Here is a 12,868-nt window from a genome sequence, read left to right as displayed (position 1 = left end):
GGTCGAGGGGCCTCGAGGCATCGGAGTTTCTGGCCTTAAGCGCCTCGAGGTTGCTTAAGGTCCGGCATAAGGCGGCCTTATGTTGCTTAAGGCAAGGCCGATTGATGGGCTTCCTTAAACAGTAGGCTCACACCCCACCGGCAAGTGCGCGAGGACGGTACAAAGAACATTGTACTATAGACGGGCCACAATGCATTGATCCAAATATAAATTACATTCATCCAAATCAGAGTCATTACCATCCTGCTCTTCAGCCAAGGCACCTCTTCATCCTACGAATTATGTGTGAGTATCGCATGATGAAAAAAAGGAATCGGGTGGTGCCAACCTATCGGTATCCCAAGCAGCTGAAGTCGCCCGGGTGTTGCAGGTTCGAGACTGACAGGATCATAAAATGTAATTTCTGCATCTACTTCAAGTCAGTCTTGCTCTTCTGCGCGTCTTAAGGCCTCTGGCATACCCTATAGCGCAGCAGAAGATGAGGTACCATTGGAAGCCTTTCCAAGCCTCGCAGTCACACTCTAGTGCTCTAATTCTGAGTCTCACTAAGCCGGCTGGCCGTGGTCTTGCTGCACAGAGGGCCCGGGGGAGTACTCAATAGGGAAATAGGGGTTATCAGGGCTCGGACCCACGTCGGGGGAAGAGGCTAGCGCAGCGAGCGTGCTGTCGATTTGGTGGGTGGCAGCACATTCGGTTAATTGATTTCGGTGAATATTTTGACGCCATTATGCACAAAATATGTTATTGTTAACTGTAGGGCATATGTACATATCCAAAATTTTCAAATTCAGTCCAAGGCCGACCAGAGGGCCACAGATGACAAGAGGAGGGCAAGAGGTAGAGGAGGACAATGTACAAAGGTGGAAGGCGGCAGGAAGCGTATGGGGTCACGGTCTGGCATGCGCAAACGTGCGGCGTTGATTGAAGGCCACATAAGGAGACCTTAAGTTGCCTCGAGGTGTCTCAAGGTGCTGACAAATCGGCTTAAGGCGACCTTACCTCGCCTTATGCTTAAGGCCCCTTCACCTTCTGGCAACACTACCCAAGACGCCCTTCCAGGCGCCACCCTCTCACAAGCCTGTGAAGCGCAATAAAACTGCCGGTACTGCCGCTCGTCTGAAGCCCGCAAGCTTGATCGGATGCTCCAGCAAGACTTCGATCCCAAACTCCAAGAGTCAGCCCACCAAAGCATCTGATGGCCGCCCTGCACAACAACCAGCTCTTGCCAAAGACGAGGACGACGAGGATGATTTTTTGGACGAAGATGAACAAGGTGCCGATGATCTGGCTAGCAAGCACTAGTCAGCCAGTGAGAAGACGACACTCCTCTCAGCGCTCTTCACCCCCGACGGCGCTGGTAACCCTTATGTTCAAAGCGGCAAGCCATCAGCCAAGGCTTTCAAGAAGGTTTGTACTCACCGTGCTAATGTGGTCAACAATCATGAAGCTAACCCCTTCCTAGGCCTCGGCTGAGGCTTTCAATGGGCGTCGCAGTGCTGCATCATGCAAGGCACAGTTCTGGGCTCTAAAGCAGGTGTACAGCAAGATTGCGGATGTTCACTTGTGCACTGGAGGTGCCGGTGACATTGATGAGCAAGTGTCTGAGGATGAACAGCTCCAGGCAAAGATGGACTATCTCATGAAGACGCGATCCTTGGAGTTTGGCCCATCAATTACACCTGAGATCATTCGCCAGTGGGATACCGAAGGGTGGTTCAATATGCTATCAGTTGGGTGCGTTTAGCTATGCCTCTTTCCGCTGATGCCTGCTCAAACATATTACAGGTTGGGCAAGAATTTAGAGCTCCGCCAGCCCAAGCCTCGTCACTCCGGATGCATCAGTGACTGCAAAGACAACAATCAAAGCAACAACGATGACAATGATGATGTTGATCAGCAGTTGCCATCAGCCGGTCTTGTACGCGAAACATCGTTGAAAGCAGCAGGATACTGGCCACTCAACGTCCCACCGCACAAGTCACGCGCAGTCAAGGGGGTTGTTGCCGCTGCGGCTCAGTCTGCTAGCGGTATGTTTGCAATCGCAGATGCTATGCGCGAGAGTATGGCGAGACATGATGAGCTCTATGCTCAGAGGGCAAAACAGAAGGAGACCGAACAGCAGCGTGTCGCGAGGGCTGCTAAGTATAATAAGTGCCAGGATCTTGTAGGCAAAGCGTCTCGGAACCTGGATTTGTATTCGATGGATGTCGTTGATCAGGCCAAAAATTTCATGATGAAGTACTTCAAGTTTGATGAATTTTAACGTAGTCTCTTTGTTACTCGACGGGACACAATGCATTAAGTAAATGGAGCCGCATCTCATACCCTGCTGTCTGCAATGCCGCCTCCGTCTTCAACACTGGTATGTCAGCAGGCTCGTCTCCGGTAACTCCACCATACTGTGAAAGGTCAACATCAATGTCCGCGTTGCCATTAGCCACATCAGGATCGTCTGATGGGTCGTAGCCATAGATGTCTTCTGGGTGATCACCAAGGTCGATACAAATATTGTGCAGGGCCATCAACGATTTGACAATCCGATACACGTCGTCTATGTTGTTTGGCGTACTGAGCACTTTGAGGGCAGGGAAGCAGCCTTTCAACATCCCAAAAGTGTGCTCAACTAGTATACACTTGCCCGAGAGAAGCTTATTGAATTGCCGTCTCCGTTGTTTCTCTGGACCCTATCTGAACGCGTTCACTTTTGGCTCTGTGAATGGTCGCGATAAGAATGGCGTGGATGGGTATCCTGCATTGTCAGGTTAGCAAATGAGTGAAAACTGGAGCAATAAATGCATACCCTTGTCTGCTGGTAAATACTCTCCCGGCTTGAAAAACTGATGCCGGTGGATCCATAGGTGTGATTTCTTCCAAATTGTGACATCTGGAACAGAGCCTGGCCAACCCGTCTCAAAGGATATGAATCTGTTAAAGGCATCAACAACAGCTTGTATATTAACCTGAATACTTTGGTCAGCTCTTAGCTGGTAGAGGTCAAAGTTGGTAGCGCACCGCAGCAAATTTCTTGCGGCAAATATAGACAACACCTTCCTCTTTTGGTTGTGCAGTCAGCCAAATAAGACTGCCGTCGACCACCCCAATACAATCATGAAATCCGTTTTCGCTGAATACTGCCTTCGACTGAGCGTGCCTCTCATCATTGCCCCATGAGCAAACAAAAAGCCCCATCTCCCGCAAGACACAAATGATGCACTCGCAGTAGAGGTATACTGTGCCAAAACTGATCCCCATCTTGTGAGCTACGTCAAGGGCATCTGCCCCAAGCTTGCCAAAACGCAACAAGTAGCATGCGAACTGGACTTGCACTGGACGTTGCGGCTTCCTCCCTGTTGATTTAAATATAGGGTGCGACGAGAGCAGATGCACGAGCTGATCAAACGTCTGGCAGCTAACTCTGTTATACGGCATCCTCAGCATGAAAGCAGATGAAAATATTACAAGCCACATACCGGAACTCATGGCGAAAATCTCTGTCTGGCCAAGCGAGTGCCTTCTTGAACCAATCGATGCATTTTGGCACGTTGTTATAGGGCCCGTGATGCGTACTGGCAAATAGATTGGACAGAAGTTGCATGTCTTTGCCCAGTGCTGATAGTGCTGCCAGAACTGGGTGATTACGTCATTGCCCTGTACGGACTAATGGGGATATCATCACATGATCTCTCTATTATCTTGTAGTAATACGACATCTGATTACTCATGCTTAGTATACATGCTTACGCTCACAGTACCATAGGTCTTATAGCAGTATCAGAGGTTCCGACTCACATGTATATATACTGGTCCTGTAGCACAGAATAAAGCAAGAGTTCAGTCGCACTTTCACAGGTTATGAGCCCTGGCCTCACGGCCACTCTACCCCCACTCTACTAGTCTCATTGCTGAAGAAGACCCCTCGGGAAACCTCGGTCTCCTTCACCCAGTTTTAAACAAGTTTATCCATGCAGTTTATGAGTAAGTCTTGTTGCGTGCTAGTGGCAGATGGAGTGCTCATTGTGTTCATTCCTGCGTTAATCTAGTGCCAAAGGATTTGCCTGCTCGTCCCCCTTACTCCGTTTTCCAGCGGTACAAGCACTCCGCCAGCTACGCGCCCGCCTCCAGCAATGCCAACGACCCCGTCGAGACCGTCCCGTATGGTAAATGCCGCAGCAAAGAACTACGCCCGCCGACTCCAGTGCTCACCCTCCCGTTCCCTCTGAACTCACACGAGGGTAGGCACCTATGTCGCGAACAGTTTCGCGAGCGCTACGCGACCGACAAGGCCGACTTTGAGCAGCATCTAGCTGCACCCAAAATCCAACAGGCACGCGAACAGATCCTTGCCGGTCTGTCTAAGCTGACACTCAAGCAGCGTCTCGCTGCCATCCCACCGGTGACACATACGCTGATCACCCCGAAGCCGGTACTCATTGACTTCGACAAGCACACTTCCACCGACCTCGTCCGCATCTTCACACCAAAGTTCGAAGGCACGCTCAAACGCCTCGACGTCTTCAAGACTCTCGAGCTCGACGACCTCAACTCCAACTGAGTCCGCAATCTTCGCCGACTCATCGAACAGCTTACACGCATCAAGCACTGTCTAGCGGACGTCTGTAACGTCGTCAAATACGAGGAGTGGCGCAAGTGGGAATTAGGATGCAGAGAAATAGGGGATATCTAGTTCAAAGGGCTACGCAAGAACAAAGCCCGGATTGTACAAGCGCTCAGCGCAGTTTACGTGAACGGATATTTTGACGCGGTTAGGTTTTACGAAAACAAGTAGATACTTTGTATACAACGCTATTGTAACAATCAGAAGAAAGTTCTACTCGGAAACCTGGCTACTGTGTGTTTATCCTAAGCGACAACAAGAGTCGTAGTTTAACTGGTCCCTTTGTCCAATTCCAACTCTATCCACCTCTCGGCTAAATCAGCTTAGCTGGGATAAGTGGTTCGCTCAACAGCGTACACAACCATTACCTCTCAGGAGACAAATACGGTACCTGAAACCATAGAGACAAAATAGGAAACCGTCGCGGAATTCAGACAGCAACTGAATATCCAAGAAGACGACACACCTTGGGAATTATTGACAGCATACAAACAATACGTCGAGCTGTTCTTTACCCCACAGTACTTTAATTACGTAGACGATACACACGGTCCACCAACATACGACGCATCAGCGAAGTTAGTTAATCCTGACGAAGACATCATCAACATCTTCTTTCCTACAACTTCTGATACATATTCAGAACTGTACGCCTGTTATCTCAAACAGGAAAATATTGAGGTAGATCTATACTATAGACCGATCAATCAAGTCTACAACTTCAAATTCTTGGAAGACGATTGGGAATCACTTCAAGCGACATGAGCCAAATCATACGAGCTCAATCTCAGTGAATTCTTCTACAAAGTCGGATTAATGCCAAAGGAACGTGAAACACTCTACGCTTATACTCGCCTTCTCTTTGTACACGATAACAATGTCATCCTCTTCTGACCCTATCAAGCTCGCTACCTCAACCATCCCACAATTCGACGGCACCAACTATAAAAAGTGGTCCGACGCAATCCGAGCCTTCCTGTGTTACCAGGGCGTCTGGTACTTGATCCAGAGATATGGCTCCACAGTGACTGTTCCTGTCTCTGGTCTTGCCAGACCAATAGCTGCAACAGGTACACCCACGGCTACAGAAATTGTGGCTCAAGCTGCATGGGATGAGAAAAATGACAAGGCGCTGGGAATCATCCAGCTCTATGTCGCACAGAACCTTCGTCATCTAGTTGATGACAAGTTCTTGGCCCTGGACGCATGGACAGCGATCAAAGCCGGTTACGAGAAACCTGGAGTGGTAGGCGCATTCGTCGCCTTCCAGAAGCTGTTCAATGCGCAGCTTTCTGACAGCTCCGTGCTCGGCCCGCAACTCAATGCGCTCACAGAACAGTCCAACCAGGTCAACGCGGCAGAAATAGAGGTCAAACCTCAGCTTCTTGCCTTGCTCATGATCAATGCTCTCCCCAAGTTGTACCAGACCATTGCTGGTACAATTCTCACCATGCAAACCAATGTTACGCTGCTCACAGCAGCGCTCATCAAGCCCAAGATTGTCGAGGAGGAACAGTGCTGCGTTGCAAACCGCACTCAGATTGCATGCGTCTCGAAGGCGCCTCTCCTTGACAGGAAATGTGAGAAGTGTGGTCGCAAGAATCACACAACGGAGCAGCACTGGAACACAAAGCCGGCGAATGCTGGCTCGAGTTCCAGTAACAGCAACAACACGCAGCAGCAGCAGCAGGGTGGTGAAAAGCGCAAGAAGGGAAAAGGAAAGGGCAAAGCGAAGGACAATACCACAACTACCACTCAGACAGTAAATACTATTAGACTTGTCGATGTACCACTAGTAGCAAAGATCGAGGAAGAATCCATCTCTGTTTCTCTTTATGCTACGGGTGTCAAGTCTAAGTGGATGGTTGACAGCGGTTGCACGACCCATGTCACACCGTACAAAACTGACTTTATTTGATATCATGAATTCCCTAAGCCAGGTCACGCACACATGGCCGGCAAAGGTCAGACTATCGAAATCAAAGGTCACAGTGAAATCGCTCTGCAACATCGTCTTACAGATGGACGAATACAGCATATCTGGTTAGAAACCGTACTATACATACCGGAAGCAGCAGAACGGTTCTTTGCGCCCAGAATGCCTCTCAATAATGGTCACCGTATTGAGATGGATGGCAAGAAGTTTAAATTACTCCGCGAGTAAGCGGACAGTTTTAATGGAGGGCGAATATGAAAAGCTGTCAGGTTTATATTGGCTAGAAGCTGAAGTCCTCACAAGGACCAGCGAGATTAAGCCAGAAACATTAATGTCGGTCAAATCCGACGATCCATATACTTTGTGGCACCGTTGCTTCAGACACGCCGGGAAGAAATCAGTTGTTCAACTACCTGGCAATGTTAAAGACATCCCGGATAAGATCTCAGCTCCAACCAGGGATACTCCCTGTGATGGATGCGAATTCGGGAAGTCTCATCGCGATGCATTTCCTGCATCTGACAGTCGTGCGGATCATCCCCTCGACTTAATTCACATGGATCTTGTTGAATATCCGTTGTTATCACTTGACAGGTACAAGTTTGCCCTGATCACCCTCGACGACTATTCCTCATTTGGTTTAGTCTGGTATCTGAAACAGAAGTCTGATGCCTTCTCTGCCTTCAAGCAATTCGTCGCTTGGGCGGAAACACAGGCCGAGCGCAAGCTCAAGGCTATACGTTCAGACCGTGGGGGGGAGTTTTTAGGCCGCGAATTTGACGATTTCCTAGCAGAACGTGGAATAGAGCGTCAACTCTCAGTGGCGCGAACACCACAACAGAATGGCAGAGCAGAATGCTGGCAACAGACCATTCAAAATAAGGCAAAAGCTATGTGACATCATGCTGGCATGATGTCTGGGTTCTGGAAGCTAGCATCAGAAACTGCAGTACACATCTACAATCAACAACCTCTGCGCCATCATCAATGGAAGCCGCCCATCACTAAATGGAACGGCACAGTTCCGGATGTATTGTACTTTCGAGTATGGAGCTGCAAAGCCTATGTCCACACACATAAGGATGTGAGGATCAATAAGCTACAGCCAAAGGCTAAAGTCATGATCTCCGTCGGGTACAAAATTGGTACAAAGGGTTACCGATTCTGGGATCCAACTGCCCAGACCATCGTTGTGTTACGCGACGTCACCTTTGATGAGTCTTCCTTCCCAAAGCAAGATGAAAGGCCTCGTGAGCCTGGAACGTCTCAAGATCCAATTCCACCTGTCCAACCCGATCTGCCGAACCCGGACCTTACCAGTCCAGATAACTTCACACCTGATAATCAATCCCCAGACAACGCACATCCACAACCGCGGTAAGACAAACTGCAACAACAGGATGATGACGAAGTCAATGACGATCCAGCTGATCGTTATGAATAATATCAAAGCCCAACTCCAGAACCATATGAACATCCAGAGATACCATTCGCTCCCGGTCCACCTCCTGGATCACCTCCACCTCAGAGAGAACATTATCGTCCTTGTCAGAGCGGACAAGCCAGTCCATCTCGTCAGGCAGCACCACCTGCTCCTGATATTAGGCAACGATGGAATCTCGAACCACAACCTGTGCCACATCAGGCCAGGCCACAGCGTGAGAATGCAGGCCAATGCCGTGTTCCCGACAACAGCGCCCACAGAAGCATGGCGTCAACAGGAACAAGATATCCAATGTGATCAACGAGAAGAACGAGAAGCACGTGAACAACGTGAAAACTCTCCTATGGACGTCGATGATCAACTCCGTCAGAATTTATTCCAATGGATACGTCATGCACACCAATCTGACCCCACTACGTACCGCGAGGCAATGTCTCGCCCAGATGCGAAACAGTGGGAGATCACGATGAAGGAGGAACTCAAGTCTCAGGAGGAGAATTCCACATGGATTCTGGTCAACAGACCGAACAACCGGAGAATTGTAAAATGCAAATGGGTTTATGTGATCAAGCCCGATGGCCGTTATAAGGCACGTCTTGTGGCTAAAGGATTCACACAGATAGAGGGGATAGATTTTCAGGAAACCTTCTCTCCTGTCGCACGCTATAAAGCTATACGCTTCTTACTCGCATATGCCGCACTCGAAGATTGGGAAATCGAGGCAATGGATATCAAAACAGCCTTCCTGTATGGCGAGCTCGATGAGGAGATTTACATGGAACAACCAGAAGGATTTGTGAAGAAAGGACAAGAAAAGATGGTGTGTCGATTAAAGAAGGCAATTTATGGTTTACGCCAAGCCTCACGCACCTGGAACGAGAAGCTACATACTACGCTACTCGAGAATGGATTCAAATGCACGCACTCAGATGCTGGCATTTATGTTTACCATCACGACAAAGTCGAAGTTTACCTCATAGTTTACGTCGACGACCTTCTACCAATGGGTCCAAGTTTACCTGAGATCCAACGAGTGAAGAAAGTTCTTGCAGAAAAATTCCAAATGCGAGATCTTGAAGCCACTAGTACATTCCTTGGAATGCGGATCACGTGTGATAGAAACAACAAATGTCTGGAAATCGACCAACAGTCGTATACCGAAGGAATTCTATCTCGGTTCCAGATGCACAACTCAAAACTTTGCCGCACACCGCTGCCCAAAGGCATACATCTTGAGAAGGCTGCGGAAACATATACCGCTACCGACGCACTCCGCCATCATTATCAGTCCATGATTGGTAGTCTCATCTATTTGATGATTGGTTCACGACCCGACATCGCCTGGGAAGTCACACGACTCTCACAGTACATGCAAAACCCTACATCACAACACGTGGAAGCCGCGAAGCACATCTTCCGGTATCTCCGTCATACCATCGAGTATCGTATCCAGTACTCTGGCTCAAATCAGTCAGGTTTGATAGGGTATTCAGACGCAGACTGGGGCAAAAATTGGGACAACCGGCGATCAACAACCAGTTTCGTTTTCTTGATGGCTGATGGAGCAGTCACATGGGCATCTCAGATGCAGAAGACGGTGGCAAGATCCTCGACGGAAGCCGAATACATGGCACTCTCAGAGGCATGCTCTGAGTTAGCCTGGCTAACGTCACTCCAAAAAGAGTTAGGTTACTTTCCTACTGCACCACCACCTTTGGTAGCAGACAACCAAGGAGGAATCTTTCTCGCAGTCAACCCTGCTCATGATCAAAGGCTCAAGCACGTCAACATTTGATATCACTTCATACGTGAATACGTGGAAGAGAAACGAGTGGATATAGTCTACGTTAGTATAGACGAAATGATTGCCAACACATTGACGAAACCACTTGGTGCAACAAAATTTGAGCATTTCCAGTCTATGCTAGGCTTGGTCTTCAGTAGATTAGGCAATAACTAGTCGAGTGGGAGTGTCAGAACTGGGTGATTACATCATTGCCCTGTACAGACTAATGGGGATATCATCACATGATCCCTCTATTATCTTGTAGTAATACGACATCTGATTACTCATGCTTAGTATACATGCTTACACTCACAGTACCATAGGTCTTATAGCAGTATCAGAGGTCCCGACTCACATGTATATATACTGGCCCTGTAGCACAGAATAAAGCAAGAGTTCAGTCGCACTTTCACAAGTGCAAAGGCTTGAATGTTGTCCCAGTACTCGGAGTCTTCAAGGAGGTCTTCAAACTCGCTGTCATTATCACCGTCGCTATCACTTTCATTGTCGACGGCCCTCTGCGCGGTGTGCTCGTGGTACTGTTGTAGGAATCTTCGCGCAGGCGGGGGATTCACGAATAATGTACGATAAATTGTCGAAATATTACACCGTGTTCTTTTATAGCTATAGTATTTCCTAATCTAATCATAACCAATGAAATGTCCTTACAAAGGTAAGACTAGGTACAAACGAGTCGGGGTGTCAAACGAGCGCCAGCGTAGAGTGCTCTGGGCGTGTCACATCTAAATAAAGAAACCATGACGCAGAGCGCGTCATGTCAGAGAGCATGGAACTACGAAGCGCATCAGCGCATTGTCAAATCATCGGGTACGCGCCTCAGATACAACAACACTCCCCCTCAACAAGCAGTCATGTTTGCAAGGGTGAGCTGCCGTGTGTGAGTAGGGTGAGTGAGTGCCTTGGTGAACATGTCAGCGGCGTTGTCTTTGGATGCGCAGTGGATGACAGTGATGGTGCCGGCATCAATGAGGTCGCGGAGGAAGTGGTGCCGGATGTTGATGTGCTTAGAGCGGGCGTGAAACTGGTTGTCGTGTGCGTACGCGATAGCGGACTGATTGTCTGTGTAAACGGTCGTGGGAGAGTCCGAGGGAAGGCCGAGCTCGGCGAGAAGGCGATGGAGCCAGACGGCTTCCTTGGCGGCGTGCGCGAGAGCAATGTACTCGGCTTCCATCGTGGAAAGCGCGACTGTAGTTTGCTTCTTCGAGCTCCAGCTGACGATGCCGCCGGCGAGCTGGAAAGCATAGCCGGAGACGGAGCGGCGGTCAGCAAGGGACTGGGCCCAATCGGTGTCTGAGTACCCGATCAGACCCTTAATGTTGGGACCATAGGTGAGACCGAGGGCAGCGGTGCCCTTGAGGTAGCGGAGGACGTGCTTGACAGCCGTCCAATGGGTAGGTGAGGGGCGCGTGGTAAACTGGGATAGGGTCTGGACAGCGAAAGAGATGTCAGGACGGGTGCCAACTGCGGTGTACATGAGAGAGCCGATAGCGGCGGTGTAGGGTGCATCAACGGGTGCCTTGTCTTCAGGGAGTGGCGCGAGCTTGACATTCGAATCGAGCGGCGTCGCGACGGGGTTAGAGTCCTGCATCCCGAAGCGTTCGAGGATGGTCTGGATGTAGCGGTTCTGATGGAGGGTGAAAGTGCGGGCAGTGCGGTCGCGATCAATCTGAAGGCCGATGAAAGTCTTGAGGCCTCCGGATGATGTGATAGTGAAGTGCCGAGAGATCTCGACTTTGAGTTTCTCGAGCGCCGCGTGCTTTCCATAGAGGGTAGTGTCGTCTACATGTAGCAAAGCCATAGTCAGCGACGCGGCGGGCTTGTAGTATACGCACGGATCCGCTTCAGAGTGCGTGAAGCCCATGAGGTCGACAAGGACATGGTTGAGGAGATCGTTCCAGACGCGGCCGGCCTGTTTCAGGCCGTAGATTGCCTTGATCATGACGCAAACGCGTCCCGAGTTGTTGTCGTAGCCGGGCGCTTGGCGCATGTAGATCAGTTCCTCAAGGGTGCCATTCAGATACGCACCCTCGTAGTCAATCGTGTCATCGTCAAGGTCGTTGATGGCGGCAATAGCGGCACAGGCGCGATAAGATTCAAGCCGCACGACGGGGGCGTAGGTTGCAAAATAGTCCTGTCCGGGAATTTGTGAGAAACCCTGCGCGACAAGACGTGCCTTGTATTTGGTGATCGCGCCATTAGTGTCGCGCTTGATCGCGTACACCCAGCGGCTGCCGATCACCTTTCGGCCCTCAGGCAACTCCCCCAGCTCCCAAGAACCCCTGGTTCTGAGCTGCGCCATTTCTGCATCCATCGCCTCCTGCCACTTCGGCCAGTCCTCTCGGCCCTGTACCTCTCTCACACTGCTCGGATGATCGTAATCAACGGCCGGGAACACGAGACAGACGTGTGCCTGGGCGGCTGACGGCGGATCAGGTGTGACCTTTTCTCTGGTCTCGTGTAGCGTCCGATAGTCGATGCGCTTTGTGGCGCGGGATGATGCGCGAATGGGCGCTGGGGCAGTGGGTGGTTTCGCGAGCGGTTTCACGAGTGTCTGAGTCTGTGGGGGTGGCTCAGTGACGGCGGAAGTTTCGGGCTTGGTAGGTGTAGCAGTAAGTGTACCTGTAGAACTCTCTCCCTCAAGCACAGAGGTACCGCCAATGAGGGGAATGGATGCCGCGCGCTGTCGTTGAAAAATCACATCGCGTGAGAACAAAATTTGTCTCATACCTGGCGCGTAGTAGCGCCATCCCGCGCTGTGTTCGCCGATGCCGGTGAAGACATACTTCTCCGACTTGGCATCAAGCTTGCCATTGCATCGGTTCGCAGGGACGAGGACCCAGCATGGAACGCCAAACTCTTGTGCGTCCTGCAGGTCCAGGCACTTACCCCAAAAAAGCTCGTAGGGCGTAACGCTGCGAAGTGACCGGGTAGGCATCCGGTTCTTCAGATAGCAGGCATAGGCAAAAGCTTCCTGCCAAAGGAACTTCACGAGCTCGTGCGCGAGCAGCATTGCAGGTGCGCGTTTGGCAAGGGTGCGATTAAGGCGTTCCGCAACTCCATTTTGAG

The 12,868-nt window shown here is 50.3% G+C and overlaps 3 protein-coding genes across 3 annotated transcripts; 2 read left to right on the top strand and 1 right to left on the bottom strand.

Moving 5' to 3' along the window:
* Positions 1-850: 850 nt before the first annotated feature.
* PHACADRAFT_201871 (uncharacterized protein) lies at positions 851-2,263 on the top strand (the record flags this gene model as incomplete). The annotated part of the gene is made up of 5 exons (XM_007402150.1): positions 851-909; positions 990-1,273; positions 1,334-1,407; positions 1,463-1,734; positions 1,786-2,263. 5 exons carry the CDS (start codon positions 851-853, stop codon positions 2,261-2,263), a joined length of 1,167 nt encoding a protein of 388 aa, XP_007402212.1.
* A 13-nt stretch (positions 2,264-2,276) lies between these two features.
* On the bottom strand, positions 2,277-2,678 carry PHACADRAFT_107190 (uncharacterized protein; the record flags this gene model as incomplete). The annotated part of the gene is made up of 1 exon (XM_007402149.1): positions 2,277-2,678. A coding segment is annotated over one exon (402 nt), but the record flags the coding sequence as incomplete, so codon positions are not given.
* A 1,284-nt stretch (positions 2,679-3,962) lies between these two features.
* Positions 3,963-4,552, top strand: PHACADRAFT_201870 (uncharacterized protein; the record flags this gene model as incomplete). The annotated part of the gene is made up of 2 exons (XM_007402148.1): positions 3,963-3,975; positions 4,041-4,552. The coding sequence occupies 2 exons, from the start codon at positions 3,963-3,965 to the stop codon at positions 4,550-4,552; spliced, it is 525 nt and encodes a 174-aa protein (XP_007402210.1).
* Positions 4,553-12,868: the final 8,316 nt, after the last annotated feature.

Source organism: Phanerochaete carnosa (assembly GCF_000300595.1).
Source record: "Phanerochaete carnosa HHB-10118-sp unplaced genomic scaffold PHACAscaffold_34, whole genome shotgun sequence".
NCBI lineage: Eukaryota > Fungi > Basidiomycota > Agaricomycetes > Polyporales > Phanerochaetaceae > Phanerochaete > Phanerochaete carnosa.
Note: the sequence above shows the minus strand (reverse complement) of the source record. Positions and strands in the feature narration are given on the sequence as shown.